Source organism: Grus americana, chromosome 15, assembly GCF_028858705.1.
Source record: "Grus americana isolate bGruAme1 chromosome 15, bGruAme1.mat, whole genome shotgun sequence".
Taxonomy (NCBI): Eukaryota; Metazoa; Chordata; class Aves; order Gruiformes; family Gruidae; genus Grus; species Grus americana.
This window is the reverse complement of record NC_072866.1, coordinates 2548806-2566347: the sequence shown is the minus strand read 5'-3', so window position 1 is coordinate 2566347 and position 17542 is coordinate 2548806. Positions and strand designations below refer to the sequence as shown.

At 39.2% G+C, this 17542-nt stretch overlaps 1 protein-coding gene across 6 annotated transcripts in view; it reads right to left on the bottom strand.

Moving 5' to 3' along the window:
- Positions 1–17542, bottom strand: part of CREBBP (CREB binding protein) — a 97465-nt gene that overhangs the window by 34964 nt on the left and 44959 nt on the right. For 4 of the 6 annotated variants that reach the window (XM_054842510.1, XM_054842509.1, XM_054842513.1 and 1 more), the window contains 10 exons: positions 16541–16790; positions 15905–16018; positions 8148–8390; positions 7414–7513; positions 6800–6946; positions 6255–6372; positions 3427–3619; positions 3238–3291; positions 1852–1976; positions 1000–1188 (listed from right to left, as the gene is read on the bottom strand). In XM_054842510.1, coding sequence (XP_054698485.1) covers positions 1000–1188; positions 1852–1976; positions 3238–3291; positions 3427–3619; positions 6255–6372; positions 6800–6946; positions 7414–7513; positions 8148–8390; positions 15905–16018; positions 16541–16790 — 1533 coding nt within the window. The remainder of the gene's footprint in view (positions 1–999; positions 1189–1851; positions 1977–3237; positions 3292–3426; positions 3620–6254; positions 6373–6799; positions 6947–7413; positions 7514–8147; positions 8391–15904; positions 16019–16540; positions 16791–17542) is intronic. The other 2 variants (XM_054842512.1, XM_054842511.1) reach the window with 1 other exon arrangement.

Here is a 17542-nt window from a genome sequence, read left to right as displayed (position 1 = left end):
TGTTTGTTTGGGTTCTTTTAATTCTAATTAGACTACTCCAGATGCTTAAGAAAATTGTGGATCTGTTTTTCAGAGCACCAACAATAAAGTATTCTGGTTGGGCATAGATTTTTAAACTATATATTTTACCGAAGATTTCATCAGATAATTAGTGATAAAAAAAGAATACTCTATCCTCAGCTGTACCTCTTACTGAGAAATCTAAATCAATCAATAGTTTCCTGCAGAGGAGGTTTCAAATTCCAAACACGCTTCTATATTGCCTATACATGGTCAGTTTTAATGAACCAAGTGCATTAGGAAAAAAAAAAGGTCCCCACAAAGGTGGTCAAACAACTGAGGCAGGGCCCAAGAAATTGTAGATGCTCCGTCCCGAACATATTCCAAGCTTGACTCGACAGAGCCCTTCGTAACCAGATCTAAGTTACCCCTCATTTGAGCATGGGGCTGGACTAGAGAACTCCGGAGGTCTCAACCAACCTAAATTACTTGGACTCAGAGTTAAAAATCAAGCCTCCCCCTGTGCCAAATATACTTTGGCATCATAAGCACAGCTGCTACTTCATTGACTACTACTGTAACAGAAAAATGTTAGAAAAACAACCCCAAACAATTTTCTGTTCAGAAGTAGAGAGGTTAAAACAAACTTTAAAATATCTTCCCTGACCACTTTATAGTAATTCTTGATTTAAAGTTAGCTATTACGGTCCACACAAAGACAAAAGTATATGCTCATAAATGTCCCATAAACTAACTTCTGATATTCCCCCCCAAAAAATCTCACCAGCATGCACTTTTTTAGAGTTTAAACCAGGAATGACAGGGTGTTGCTCCCCAGTTAGCATAGATAGGTCATATAAGAGCTTATGAAGAAGGCAGATGTAACCCAGGATCCCCCAAAGTCAGGGGTGACTACAATAAACAATGGATATATAAAGAAACAAGCACACATAAATTAAATAAGAGTCAATAACTCAAGTATTAGATAATACATCTTACCTGTGCCACCCCGGCCTGGGCTGTTGACTGACCCATGCCTACATTGTTCACATTCATAGCCCCAGTGGATGCTGGAAACTGATTCTGGGGCAGGAATTGGTTCTGGGTAGGAGCCTGACCCATCATGTTGTTGGAATGAGCTCCCATCATGTTCTGTGGCTGAGGCATTCGGGAAGGAGACATTGCCATCTAAAAATTAACACCCAAATTAAAGATATGACCATTTAGTATTATGTAGCAAGACAAAGGAAAATACCCTTGGTGTAATCAACCAAAAGATAGGACAAAAAAAAAAACCCACCCACCAACAAACAGAAAACTGGCTTCAATAAACCAAATGGAAGCGGCCATATGCATATAACTTTAGCATTTGTTCCACAGTATTCATTAGGAAGTTTTTTTTAAACAGGTAATAGTCAAAACTCTACTAAGAGCGTTAAAATTCTGTTTCGTTCTCTGAGCTAATGGAGATAAATCCAGTGAAATTGAAAATATTTTTGTTTTTCTACAGAATAAAAACATGTTTTCATGGAGGAATAAAGAAGGTGTATATACTGGAAAGACACAGTTCCTGAAAGAACTATGCTTTTCCACAGACTGTTGGAGATTATTGCATCTCTGGCATCTACACCTCTAAAGATTTTTTTTTTAAAAAAAACCAAACAAACCAAAACCCACATAAATATTGAAAACAAACGCCTCAATAAAAGCCTGACAGACTCTGTACGTTTCCATGAAATTATCCTACAATTTACAGTACTGCTCTATGACATGGCCTTTTCAGAAGAGTGTTAACACTGCTAAATGTAATCAACCAATTCTGAGAAGATCTTGGTAACAAGAAGTACGAACCGCAGGAACAGCGCCCATGTTGTTCATTTGTACAGGATGGTTCATGGGAGAAGCTGCACGGGGTCCCATGGGTGCTTGTGGCATCTGTACATTCCCTATGGACATGGGGTTAAACTGATTCATTCCTGCAAATGCACCCCCAAAACAACTCATTAGGAACAAGTCATCAGAGTTTATGTATGTATACTCTAAAATTAACATTTATTATGACTAAAGTTTGACTGCTCTACGTTTCATCTTTTTCTTTTAACTTTGTTCAAATTACTCGGCTTAAGAGACAAGTCAGGATGCAAGAAGTATTTAGAAGCATACCAGTACTTAGGGTGAAATATAACCTTTGGTGTCTAAAAAAAAAATAATGCAAAAAAATGAAGAGTGTGGATGATTTGCAAAGACAGGATGCTATTTGTAAATACCACCTTGGGATGGCTTCTTAAAATCAGGCATTTGCTTTCAAACAGCAATGTTTTATTCAGGCCTCACTGAAATGGCTGAAGTGTGTATGATAAAAATACATACTGTATATACGAAAGCATCTCCTAGTCTCAAATCAGGACAAAAGCTTGGAATATACTTAAACAGGTGTTGTGCTTTTTATACAAAATATTTTACCCCTCCAAAAACCCCAAACTTGTCTAACATGAATAAAGGTGTAAATAAGTAATTATGGAGCTATAGTTGCTATCAACTTTTTCTCCTATCGCAATGAATTTTAAAAAGCTATAACTTCTCAAGGACATTTCAACACAAGTTTCAACTTACTACTAACTCCAAACCAAGAAACAGAAGAATTAGGGATACTTTTTTGGAGGAAGCTGAAGCACCTAAAAGCCATGGGTTTTTTTTTTTCCTAAAAAAATACAAACCCACCCATGAGCCCACAGCAGCCTAAGTCAGTGATGACAAGCCATCAGTGCTATGAAAAAACCTACAAGGCTTTTTTAGATGCACTTTGCATCAGAAACCAAGAAAGGATATCATTAGTTATACAGATTCTAGGATTAATGTGCTATGTTTCCAGCTACAGGTATATTTTTGGCTAATTAACTGATGAAAATATGCCAACATCCTCCTCTCCCCCTCCCCGTTGTTAGTGTTTTAAAAGAGATTATCCATGATATTCCTGCTTGTGCTCTCCTCTTTTTGAAAGGACTGAACTACTTCCCAATCGCTAGCAAAGTACTGGGTACATACTGCCAGTTCTTAAGACAAGACCGTACTGAGACAGTTCCTGCCACAGAGCAGCAACAAAAAATGATGCTGAAAAAAAGGAAGAGCCAGTAGTTGCCCCCAGCCCAACTCCCAAAGAAAAACAGAAGATGAGCCTTTCCCCCCAACAATGATTCTGAACCCACAAATTACAATTAGAGAGGAAAACATAGATACCTTGAGAAACCTGCATTCGACTTATAGGCACGGTTGGCATGGACATAGGCCCATCTGCAATACAACAGAAGAACGGTCAGCAAAAAACCAATTTAAAATCCAAATTCAGGATTAGCAGGAGAGCCAAAGGACACAAACCGTGCAGAGCTAGAACAGAAATGCAGGAGTAGCTCCTATACCAGTACTTACTGGGCGGCCTGACGGGCTGTGCCTGGCCCATGGCAGCAGCCACCTGGGGGATACCAGGGGGCTGAGGTCCTGGGGTCTGTAAGGCGGGCTGATTCCCCAACATCCCTTGTTTATGCAGACGAGATCGCCGCTTCTCTTCTAGCTCCTTTTGTATCTTATAGATTTTCTCTGCTAATAAATGATAGTATTCATCCTAAAAGGGGAAAAAAAAAAATAGTACTCAGTGTCAAGCATAAGAAAGCAGCAGAACTCATGGAGTCTACCGGAATACTGTCACCTGATTTGGGTTTTTTTTAAACATATACACCTGCCTATTTGAAAAAGAAATATTTCTTTTCAGAATTCTGTTCATTGAGACAGTCTTATTACTGCTTTAATGCAGAAATGGAAAAACAAAGCTTCCAGAAAACACATGAGACTTGGCTTCATGGCTATCCTTCATATCTACTCTGAGTAGATTAGTAGACAGAGGAGAAAACTGTAGGTTCTCTGTTGCTTCAACAAAAAAACAACAGGAAGCTGTGATTTAGTTTCTAAGTGTTAATGATTTTTAAATGTTATTTTCATAGTAAACATTTCCACTAATCCACAGACAAAAGAAAAAAGATGTTCCCAGCAACACAGTTATGCTGAATAAACTTCAGGATACAGATGTTAAAGACAGATCAATCTTTACATAAAGAAAGGAACCGCTCTTTTCCTAAAGAGTCTGACTACCGACAGTCATTGCAGGGAATAAACAAACCCAAACAAAACCCCGAAGGAATGGAGGAAATCAGTGAAAAATAGTCCACAGGCACAGACAGCTAAACACTACATCTGTACAAGATGAAAAATCTGTTTTCCTCAATCCACAGTGACAACAGATCAAATGAGACAGTCGCAGCGCACAGCAAGGTAGACAATTTTGTTTCTCAGCAATTGCTGAACACTTATTTGCCAAGTGCATGAGATTATGCACGTTAAAGGCAAAAACACCACACAAACTCTCAAGACTATATTTATTTTGTGGGGTCACCCATGCTCTTAAAACCCAGTGTTACATGGAGCAAAGGTTGAGTCTTGCTTGTCCCACAATCACTTTGTCTTCATTCAGTTTTCATCAAAACTGGAATTTGTGGGATTGAGTTCATTTCAGAAAACTGAGACAGGTGTTCCTCAGTCTTGTTAAGAAAGTCCGGTGCTGCAATATAAAGCTTCGGTTTTAGGTCACTTCCCTCCTCCAAATGTTTCAAAAATCTATCAGTGCACACACCCTTCCCTCCTCCTGCTCAAGACACTTTACCTGCAACTTCTTACTTGTAAATTTAATATTGTGCTACTTTCACATTACAAAGACTCCCCAAAAAAGGATGTCTTCACAAGGAGCACATGCTACTAAGACAACATCAAACTGCTTGCAATGCCGCCTCATACCAATCTGTTTTTCAATGTCAAAGTAGAATGGATGCTCCTCAGAAAGAAGGATGCAATTCCACATGGCATCGTTAATGCATTCTAAACTACTCCCTTCTTCCAAGTTTGCTGCTTGGAGCCAAGTATGTTAGATGAATTCCCATAAAGGCACTTTGGGCAACGAGTCTCTGACAATTGTTTTAAGGGGTGAAAAGAAGATACTTCTGGGAATTTCTCTGGCATAGAGGTCCAGAAGACATTTAATTTTATATAACCAGAAGTCTGCTACGCTCATCCGTCCTGAGAAGGTATTTAGATGTCAACATATGTCTATGAAATCCTCGTTCTCTCTAAAGTTGTTTGCTAAAGCTACCAGGGTGATCACACCAAGTCTTCCTTGCTAAACCACCTCTCGGTAGCCACAAGAAGAACATATTGCCACTGACCAATGCTGACATAGCAGCAGCATGACAAGTATGGCCACTGCCTCTCCGCCTCTAGGAAATAAAACTTGCATTCCATCTTCAGCTCTTCTGGGAGATGGCCTGAGAGGGGCAGACTCTAAGTGTTACTGCCTTACTGGATGATTATCACCTGAAATGCCATTAACTACTCTCTTTAGATACTCTCACCTTATTTAAGAAAGGACCTCAACATTCCAATCAGGTAAAATCTCACTAGCTATTTTTACTGGCACTACTAACGTTGGCTTTGCCTGATGAAAACTTTCAGGGAGTGGTTCCTTTAGGACAGAATTACCACAGTGTCATAATAAAATAGCATCCTCAACATGTCAAATCAACAGGGGTTTGCTCCCTCTGAGTAACAGGGATTCGAACTGACACCTCTTTGCAGACAGAGCAAGAGTCATGAACAGGAACAGGAATTTTGTCATGTTTCCCATGCACAAGGACAAAACGCAGCCAAACCGACAACTTCTTACGTTGAGACATGAAACAGCTAAGTGCCTTAATCCAAACCGCTCTTGGCGCTGCTGAGTAGAGAAGTAATTCCAACAGTGCGAGTACAAGGTAAGCAGTATAACAGGACTGAGAGAAACACTCAAACGGTGGAGAGGCATTAAGAAAGTTTTAAAACTACTATTTACACAGACTTCTATAAAGGAGAAAGTCAGCAAGGGAAACACGAAGAACTGCAAGCTCCAATCTTCATGCACATCATTCACGCTTTCAGGAGGAATGCAAATAGGGCTGGGATGATGCTGTCTGGTTTTCATGGAGCTGAGGGAAGTGAATTAGCTTGGAGTGACATTAATCAGATGGCTTGGGACTACACAAACATTGTGACAGACAGAAAGCATGACTTTCCTCACCAAGAGAGCAGTGAAATGATTCTCTGTGGTTTTCATTACACTTATTTGTGATACTACTGTTCTTTAACATATACTGAATAGCTGGACAGAAGCAACATACCCTACTATTAGCAGATTCATACATATCTCCTTCCACTTTCCTGGCATAAGCCACCAAGTTCTCCATGCGGCGATCCTTCAGTGCTGCCGGATCAGGAGTGGGGAAGATGGCTTGGACACTAGAAGAAAGGAGAAAGAATAAAAAAAATTCAATACAGCTTTATGATATTCACCCTGGACATTCCCTTATACATCAGATATGTAAAAGCATATAAAAATAGTTTTAAAAAAAAAATCAGTATAGTACTATTTCCCACAAGATTAAAGCAAATGCAATGATGGAAAAAATGCAAACTTTAACATTTTAGAGTCTTGTTTACTACAGCAGAGCGAATTTACTAGCAATATAAAGTAATTTCATGCCCACTCCTTAATAAGCATGAAGAATGAAGAGAAGAGTTAAAGGTAACAGCTCACCCCCAGTGGCCCAGCATCAGAGAACCACCGATAACTTTCTCAACAACTTTTCAGCTTAATAGTAGAACTACTGTATTGAAATTCTTTAAAAACATTCGGGAATAACATGCAGTCTTGGTGAATACTTACAGTTTATGCACTAAATGGTTGCGCAGGTCCTGAGTGACATGTTCATGCCATGCTTTCCTTACCCCGGTACTAGAAGGAGGTGCAGCTGTTGGCATTGAGCTGAGGTTTCCAACATTGCCAGAATTTGTGCCATCATTCATTAGCGGGCTAAAATAAAAAGGGACTGTTACAGCACAAGAACGCAGAGTTTTGTTGTATGTTTGATGCCTGAAGTAATTTTTGAGTAATGGCTTTCATTGCTTCTAGCTATTGCATCAAACATTCTCTAACTGAAATTTTGGTATCAACAAACTGCAATGCCTAAAGCAGCAAAGCAGAGGTTTACAAGACACAGTATGAACGATAAAGAATCACGACCGTTAAGGTATTTGTACACCTAAAAATACAAAATATTCTTCCTCTGGGAATTCATTTAAAACTACTAAATATTCTGGGACTCTCTGCGGGGACAAAGTGGTAGATATAGAATTAAAACAGGAAAGAAGAGTGTAGCTAGAGATGTGACTGATCATTTCCATGCCAATACAATTAGTTTTTGAAGCATGCTCTTTATGTACATTCATAAGCATGTAAATAAATGTTTAATTGAGTAAGAATGAAAATGTGTGCATTACTTAGTTGTCCCAAGGGATGTTGGAAGAGCAGTTTCAGAAATTAGACTTGCTTGCTGGTCTGTTGTTATTCCTCCTGCGGGAAGGTTCATCTGGTTGGCTCCTTTGGGACAACATTAAACAGTGTTGGTACCCAGTTCACAACTTTGACAATAACATGGCAAAACAACACTTTACTGACTCAACTGGCTATCAAAAGAAGCAGTGTATCAGATAAGTACTTTTATGATAATATCTCCTGTGGTGCATATACACAGCTACTTATGGAATCAAGTTACTTTCAGTCTGAACATTTTTTCTACAAAAACCAGTCTATTAAAATTTAAAATTCATAAACTCTTAAGATTAGTTCAATAAGCTAAAAAGTAGATATTACTAACAATTAAGTTCCAGAAAGAAATTAGCATTTGAGACAGAATTGTCTGCTAGAACAGGTGAAACACTCGTTAAACCAAAATCCTTCAGCAATTCTGTCTAATCACTTCAGACAACAATAAGCTATGGACTATATTTTAAAAGAAACTAAACATTGCTATTTGGCAGAAGCAATATATTTAAAGCTTTCTAATATTCAAATGTAAGTGAATGGTAGTGTTTATAAATACTAGAATTCTAAGTTATTAATCAACATGAACAGAAAGTCACTACTCTGATTAAGTCAGCTACTAGACTATCCTAAAAATTCAACAGTTCGGTTTATTTTAACACCTTAGTTTCTTGGTATTTTTTCCACCTACCCAATGCATTAATGGTCCTCATTTGCTGGTGAGCCTGAGGCTGTGCCGGCTGTTGGCCTTGTACCTGGGGCTGCAACTGTGTTTGAGGCTGGTTGCCATATGGCAGTCCAAGAGCAGCGTAGGCTCGTTGCATGGAGCTGGGGTCAATCGGATTAGGATTACTTAGCGATGGAGTATTCTGTTGGCCTGTGCCAACAGAACCGATGGAATTTTGGATTCCACCAGCTGGAGACCCTAAAAGGGCTATAAAAAAAAAGAAAGGATAAGAGAAAATTGAAAATCAGTGAGGACCAACAATAAAACAAATCATGCCAAGAATCAACAGAACATGCATATAGTTATACGGTATCTGTTTTTCTGCCAAAGGACAGAACGACACCCAAGATGCCAAGTGGGGAAACTCAGCCTTTGATTCTACAGGACAGAAACCACCCTACCAATTAATACATGCAGTCTAAAGAGAAGTGCTGTACATTTTGAGCAGTTAAGCCCATAATAAGTGTAGTATACATAAAGTATAGGCTCCAATATAAGGCTAAATAGGATTTTCATGCTTGGGACAGTAGACTAAGGGGGAAAAAAATAATTAATTCCTCTACTTCCCTCTTTCCCATCAATCCCATTTTAGGTCAAAATATTTGGCTCCAGAACAGAGATCCTGAGTTCAGCAGAAATACTGTGTCCTTGGACACAAAGGTAATACTGAAGATCTGTTGGCAGAAATTTTCATTCCGAGCAGTCACTAGATGAATCCTCTGAAGGCCAAATTACCCTAAAACCCAAGTTATTCAGAGATATGAAAAGCCCTGATGGGTTTCAGATTGTACTGACAAAACCTAAAATAATTTGAAGAGTCAGAAAAGGGATGAGCCTGCCACAAGTTTTGGTAAACGATTTAGATGATAATATTTAGGTATTCGTTAACCTATACGACCACCACAACCAACCAACCTCTCTCACCACAGAAATGCACGAAAGTCATTTCCATTGTAGACAGGAAATGGAAGCAACAGGGAAAAGTACTTTTACTAAACCCAGAAGTGAATAAAAATCTTCTTTCTGGTCCTCATTTTAGCTGCCATCCTAAGCAATTAAGTAATAACATGTTCTGTTGTGAATGACACACGGAGTATATCCTTCGCTACAGAGACACTGTGCTTTGATAACCGAGACTCTGGTAGGAGTAATACATACTTCACATTTTCCCCCTCAAGTAATTAAATATGTAATGTGCATTATAAATTTGTGAGCTAAACATAGCAACAATAATAGCTTTTAATATAGACAACAATAGCTGTTTTATTGAAATATTAGGAGAGGCACATGCTTAGGAAAAAAAAATAAAATCAGGAAAACAAACCATCCGAGACATTAACAGCATTATCTAGGCTTTCTTAAATCCTTACCCACTACGGAAACAGAGAATCACCGAAAAAGATACACACGCTTTCTTTCAGCTTCCATCCAAGAGAAAACACACACATTACAGAGTCCAGACTTTTCCCTCTCCATATGAGAATTCAATTTGATCTCATTTGCACAAGAACTACAAATAAATATGGTCAGAGATCCCCCTCTCCAGAATAAACAGCCCCACAGAAAACATCCTTATTTCCCCCTGCAAGGGCAATCCACAGTATTTTGCATGGAATCCACAGGGTTTACCATGGAAATTAGGGTTACATATGCTTATGCTCTGTGGACACGTTCGTATCAACTTTTGAACTCACTGATCATTTCCAAGCAAGTTTAAGAACAAAGACAGAAGCTGACTGAGATCCTATCAGTTTAATGGAGAAAAAAAAAAAAAAAAAAAAAAAAGAGACATATTAAAGAGCAACTGTATAAATTTCTTGTTGGACTTCCACATAGCACTCTGGAATCACACAATCTACGAGAAAGATGCCTTTACACTAGCGCAAGCCAAGAAATAGGAAGTCTCTAGAAAGGTTAAATAGCACAAAACTTGTGGCTCCCTGGAATTCAAAAGGCTTCAGAGGCTGTTGTGACAACAAAGGATCAATTCAGGAACTAATAAAAATTCCAGCTTGTTAGAGAAAGAGGATGGTATTTCTCTGGAAAAGTTAGAACAAAAAAAAACCAAAACCCATTACGCTTTCAGTGTCAGTTCTAAACCAGAAGCACATCTCTGGAGATGGCAGCACAGGTGATGCAGAAGGCTGGGAACAGGAAAAAGGCTTCCAGCCACCCCACTGAGGATAGCCAAGTGTTTCACCATTCCTCATGCTTTTCCAGGGAAAAAGAGCTGATGCTTATCTTCTGAGGACTGCAAGTTTGGCTTGAGGTTCACACTGAAGATGAGGCAGAGCTTGGAGAAGTCGACCACCTCTTGCCCACAGTTCTGGGCTGAGTTTTGTGCTATCAGTTACCATGAAGCACAAGTTCAGCTCTTGTGTTAGAGCAGCATTAGGAACCACAATCCAGCCACTTCTAGGAGTTTACTCAAGCAAGATCAGATTTCCAGATCTCTACTTCTGCCCCAGACCAAAGTGTACTTATAAAAACTCAGTTTGGGTATTTGTCAGAGTTGACAGTCTGAATGTCACTCTAAAAGTGACAACATGGAGAGTGAGTCTATTCTAAACAGAAAACCCCCCACTGTTTCTTCATAAAACTAACGTTGTCATTCATAAGGGGACAATGTCTGAAGACCACTATTTTGACTTGCAGTTTGAAGAGATTAACTATCTCCAAGGAGTTCCACATGTGTGCACATACCTATTCAAGCAGGCAAAACTCCCTAACGCTGGTCAACAGCCAAATGTTGCTTCAACGCTTCAACTGAAATATTATTAGGGGACAGACTACCTTCTTACAGCCAGCAGTACACTACAGCGCAGAAATGAGTGGCTCTGACTATTTGGTCTCAGCTTTTCTGCATTTTTATAACTCAATTAATAGCATACTGTATCAAGTATTTTCACTACATCAGGAATTTGACTTTGAAGGTTTTTTTTTTTTAATCTGCTTGTTCATTGGTTTTGTATGAATGCGTGACATCATCTCAATCTGTCAAACAAGAAGATGGAGGAAGAGAGTATTAACTTTCCATACTGAACAGATCAAGTGCAAATGCAGTCCTTTCTGTGGCAGATACCGTAGGAAACCAAGTCAATTAAAATAAATACAGCACTGAAACAAAGAGGAGTTACCACATTAGGCCACCGCTACATGAAGCAACATCTACTGTGATTTTTTTTTAATTAACTGATGTTTTAGACATTGATGAGCTCATGACAGAAGCTACAAGCGTGAAGACAACTCTGTACAGGACTGTTCACACGTTATACTCTTTGAAGATAATTGAGCTCCATATGTCCCACTGTCACAAAGTCACATGTGTTTATATACCTTAAGAGTGGAAGTTCGAACAAGCAGAAGTTAAGCAGCCCAGAACTTCCTGAACAGCCTTGATTAGGTTCTCTTGGGCAAATGCATTAGGATGTAATCTAAATGATCAAACACTATCTCATCTACAGGATTCCTGTTTCAGTGTGCAAAGCATGTAATGCTGCCTTAATGAAACTGCATTCACATCTTCTAGAGGGGAACTCCTCCATCCCTCCAGTTGATTAGAGTTTATTTTAAACACAGATTCCTGATGTTATTTTAAGTATGAATGCCCAGAACTTCTCTAACCTGACCACCCCAGTGAAAGCAACGTATTAATTCATTTTTGAGAAGTGTGATTTAAATTTTTCATTTTGCTTCCCAGTTCTGGAATTGCGACTCATTCAGCAGTATTCAAATGCTCTGTCCTGCAGCTCCTCGCTCTGCTCATTACATCCATTCTAGCTCAAAGTGGCTGGAGCAAAAATTCTGCTGGTAACCTTAACTCACCTCAGCACAAGTCTGTCCTGCACCCAGAATTAGGCAGGCATACACAAGGCAAGTGTACACGATCGTTTAATTAAAGGCTGTATCATGAATCAAATCATGGGCTAAGGAAAGATTTTATAAGCAACTTAAAGGTAGGAAGTGTCAGTATTAAACCTCACCACTGATGCCATTTTAATTTTTATTTAATTTAAGCATTAAACTAAAAGCCTTCACAGTATAGCACTGTATTAGTCAATGCATGGATCTTGTTAATCTGTGGGCTAACCATCTATCATGTGGCTCCGTGGAACAACTGATGGCTGGTAGGTCACCATTATGTAAGCACTTAAAAAAAAACCCAAGAGACACATTTTATTTGTAGATTTTACAGACAGTTACTGACAGTAAGACTTGAGCAAACTGGATTTCATTTCCCATTTTCACAGGAAACGGGCTCTAGTGAACAAGCTGCTGCCTACTCTTTCTGAGCACATTTCCGTGTGCTCCAATGCACTCCTTCCTTCTCTGCAAAGAGTCAGTTCCCACATGCTCTACATCCAGGTCTTCTTTCACTTTCTGTCCTTACTCCGTAACCTGCTCCCTCAGCCAGCTAGCTCCTAGTCCCTATTTCCATTTCCCTCATCAGATTCCCACCCTTCATCCCCGAGCCCACATACTCTGGTATTTCTGTCCCAGTCTTCTTTAAAATTACGTTTTTAGATGAAGATCTGGCAACCTGGTCTAGTGGGTGGTGTCCCTGCCCATGGCAGGGGGGTTGGAACTAGATGATCTTTGAGGTCACTTCCAACCCAAACCACTCTATGATTCTATGATTAGTAGCCTCAAATTTACTTTCTCAATCCAGCTTTTTCCTCACTGTGTTTTATTTAAAATGTTCCCACAAGGAAAAATAGAGGGAAGACTAGCTCCATGTTCACAACTCCACCTTCCAGTCTCACTCAGCTGAACAGAGATCCCTTTCTAGAGTCTCATGATCCTGGAATGAAGCACATCAAGCATTGCATGAGGATGGCCCCAGTCGTAATAAACGGTGAGCACAGCATGCTCATTACCACCTGCAGGGCTGCAAGGGGAAGCATTCCCAGTAGCTGTTTGGTAGTACAACAGACACCTGCCCAGGCCAGGAAGAGAAGAATTAAGGAGCTCAAGCATGTTCATGACAAGGCAAATCTTCAGAAAAAAAATCATTGTTACGATAGAGTTATAAAGGTAGGAAATATATCAACAGCTGTTTGCAAGAGTTTTTAACTCAAATTGTGGTAGGCTCAGCAGGGAGCAAGAAATACTTCCTAACAAAAACAACCCTCTGACTCCAAAACACGTGTACCAAATTTCAAGTCATTACTTCAAAACACAGGAGTTGCTGGCCTATTAAAAAAAAAAAAAGCTTAATATTTTAGCATGTGCAAAACAATGTTATTTGTTTTGCAGTTTCCCCCTACCCTCTCAGAGGGTATACATGGTATACACAGTAAGAGCCATGTGGAACAGAAAGGATTTCAAACTTGTCCCAACATGTCATATTAACAAGTCTTATTATTATATTTGTTGATAGAAACATAAGACAATGCAAGATTACTTTAAAAAGAAAGAAAGAAAGAAAAGCTGTACAAATGAAACCTGGCACAGATGTTCCTTGCAAAGAATCTAAACACTACAACATGGAGTAAGGTAACGGTAAAGAAACAGCTACATGGTAATAAACTAAACCCCAGGACTTCTTGCAGCATGCAGAGGGAATCCCCGGGGAGTAGGAAGAGATAGCTACAAAGAGCATGTGAACCATCGCATGTGGGAAGGGTGGAAGCAAGCCACCATACTGTGATGTTCCAGAAGTGCTCAACTGCAGAACTTCCTAAAAGATCAGCACACTTTGAAGGAGCCACTTAGAAGCCCAGTGCAGATATACCAGGACTTGAAACAATGATGGTAAAACAGATAAAAAGTACAGAAAGGAAGATTCTAGGACTCAACATCTTCACTGACCATTGTGTAGTTGTTCATTCTGTAAGGATGACAGCCTGACAAAAGTAACGAGGGTCACTATGCCTCTCATTTCTTTTCCCTTTCTAAATTTTCTCCTCATATTCTGCAGATCCCCTCTTCCCCCCAGTTTAGTAGATGCTATAATTATTTATTCCTAAGAGGGTCAACATTTTCTTCAAGTCTTAAACTAACCTAGCTTAGGTTAGTTTTCACCTGATCAGGCACAGTGTTTTGAAATGCAGATATTAATGTAAATCATTTCACAAAGGTTTCTGAATGCCTAAAAAGGGCTATTCCTCTACAATATATCTAAACAAGTGTTTTTAGTGTTCATCTTTTACCTTCAAACAAACCACGAGGTGTCACGTGCATGACTCAGACATCATTCAGAACAAAGAATCTTGCACCTCACCATACTAAGCTGCAAATTTTCATGGTTACTACCATTAGATTATTAATTGAAGAATATTTCATATTTATTTCCCCTGCATGCAACAAGAGAGTCAAACTCTACACTTATCCATTATAATTGTTGCACTCAAACGACATCCTATTTGATCCTGTAACAAAATAATTTTTAAGGACTGTTTTTGTTCAAGTGCCCTCTCTTCTGATGAGGTGTATGAATGACGTAAAAACAAACACTGCACAAACTACTTTTCTACAGCAGCTTGTATTGAACAAAACAATTCTGTTGTGCTAGATGTTGTTAGCACTTTGATAACAACTGTGTAATAAGGATGTTATGCACAAATGGACCACGTCATGTTAAAAAGTAAAGCTTTCAGCACATTTTTCAAAGGCCAAACATAACTAATCACTTGCAACAAATTACTACTTCTAACACACTAGATGTATCTTGTTTACCAAGGAGAAGTTTGGTAAAATGAAAACAAAATCCTTACCTCCAAGTAGCTCTATATTCATAATTTTTTTCAGTTTTGGAGGGGAAAAAACACCCTCCTGAAACTATGCCAGCATCCTCAATGGGTAATTTGGACAGTCTTACCAGCTACTCTCCCCTCTGCTTTAATCTCACCTAACCTAGGAGTTCCCCTAATACACTCCGAGGCGTATTCCTCACTACAGTCTCAGCCAAAATGGAAATTAGCAGAACGTTTCCAACATCATTCAAACGGACAAGCTTCTCAAGTCCTCCAGCTATTTTCCACTTCTTAGCCCTTATTTAAATATACTTAGGCATAACATTACTGAGACTTCTAGAACTGCTGCATCTATGCTGTAAAACGTTCCACCTTGGCATCTTTTCAAAGGATTTGATGAGAAGCAAACCCACCAACATAAGTTTGATATTTTCTGTTTCAGAGCAAGAGGGAAGAAATGCACTAGCAACTGACTGCCCCCGAGCATCAGTGACAGCCATGCTATTATAAAAAACAGGAATGATTTACAGAACTTCAGCCAGTCTATATCAGCATTAAATACATTTAATGTTTAAGACACCCAGATGAGATGTTTTTGTGCACAAGAATTCTTTCTTCAGGAAACTTTTTTGATTATTCGTAATCATTAGCATGTTGATTTAAGTGTTTCAAGCAGCAAGAAAAATAATTAAGTAGCTTCTATCTTCCCCCCAAGCCTACCTACATCCAAAACTGCATTATAATTGGAATCTACTGACCTGCCTCACAATAAAACACCAGGCAGAAGTTGCTTTAAAAACAGATGCGTGCTTGATCTGAGACTTTTCAATTATTGTGTATTTAAGGAATAAATAGCATTCAATGATCTGAAAGGAGAATTCACTAGTATATTCATCCTTAGAGAAGATTATTTAACACTATTAAGTTTGTTGGGGGATTGTCAAAGTTTATTCCTACACTGCACTTTTGATCAACTTTATTTTAACAGTATCATTCCATCGTGACAGCAGTAAAACAACTACTTACGTTGTTGATTTCTTTTGTCACTGGCATTTTTCAAAGGAAGGCACACAGGACAGTCGTGCCGAGTACAATTCTTCCAGTGGGAAATGATTTGTCTCGAAGATGCACAATGAGCAACTGTTACAAGGAAAAGCAATAGAATTACGGTCACTCCTTGGTTAACTGGTTTTGAATTAAGTCATCTCATTTTTTTAGATCAATTCTATTCTTTCTCCTTTACAAGCAATACTGTATATAAACACAGCTACATACAACTAAAATCTTTTGGGACCCACCAATAATCCCTTATAAAATGAAGGAAAGTAGTACTAAAATCTAAGAAACTCTACATGGCTGAGTTGCAGGCAAACGCATGGTGGTTACTACACTCTCTTTGTAGAATGGGGGAGATTAAAAAGTGCTTTCAAGGCTACCGTTGGTACTATCCTGCTTCTAAGAGGCAAATATTGCACTCTCAGAAATGGAGACCAGGCTAAGGTAATGAAACAGGGAGCAGCTGTTTAATTAAAGAACTAGTTTTGGCACTCATTTGTGCCAGGTATAGGGATCTTCTCGACAAGAAGAGAAACACTGCTGACAAATACACAAGAAACCTTACACAGCTCATTCGCAAGAGCAGCTTCAGCAACGCGCTCTCACCTTGACAGGCCTTTCCAGCTTGACAGTGTGTCATGTGGTTGAGGACGTTTTTCATGGTTCGACAGTGCGGGAGAGCACAGGCCCGCACCTCTCCGTTTGCTTGCTCACGCCTCTGACATTTGTGAGCGTGAAGCAGCAAAACCAACTGCTGCTGGATCAGTTTGCGCTTCTCCGGATCTGCTGTTGGTCCAGTCGCCATTGCCTGCGTTGGTACGATCCCCACTTGTTGTACTTGGGTTTGCATCTGGGACTGAGAGAACAGAGAGTTTAGCATCGTGTTCGCCAGTCTCAATTCTGATCTTAATCTTGGATAACAATTTCAGTATCACATGACTATTTGCCAAGCATTCTGCTAGGACTGCGACAGAGACTGGCGTAATAACCCTTGTAGCCATTCTCAAACATTTCTATTCTAATCTTGGAACAGCAAAAATATATCAAGAGATTCCTCCGTTAAGACATTTACAACCAACATTTTAACTAAACAGATGATTTTTTGGATGGCTTGTTATCAGGCAGATCATAATTCCAACTGAAATGAGCTCTTACACACTTGGAAGTGGAATGCTTCAAGTCTGTTAAGTATTATATTTTCCTCTCAAGTTTTATACACTTCAATCCTAGTTTCTTGTCTCCAACAAAAAGAGGAGTTCAATGGGAGAAGACAGTCAAAATTACATGACTGTCTCTATCTGTTACAGTAAAAGGTAGAACTGATTTTCCAAGCCTAACTTAGCCTTTCTTCTCACAAGTGAGTGCTGATATTCCTTTCACAGAGAAAATTTCCAAGGTAAAATGTATACAGCTTTCTTCCAGGAAGGGTCTGCTAAATCTTTGCATTTTGTCTACTGAAGTGAACTAGAGTTAACTACAAGGTGACACTAGGTTGTATCAGCTTCTAAAACCTATTTTATTTCCAGCATCCATTCTTTATGGACACACTTCTGTACCAATGCCCTAGTGCTGCCTTACAGATCCTGCATACCCACAGAGATCTTCAGT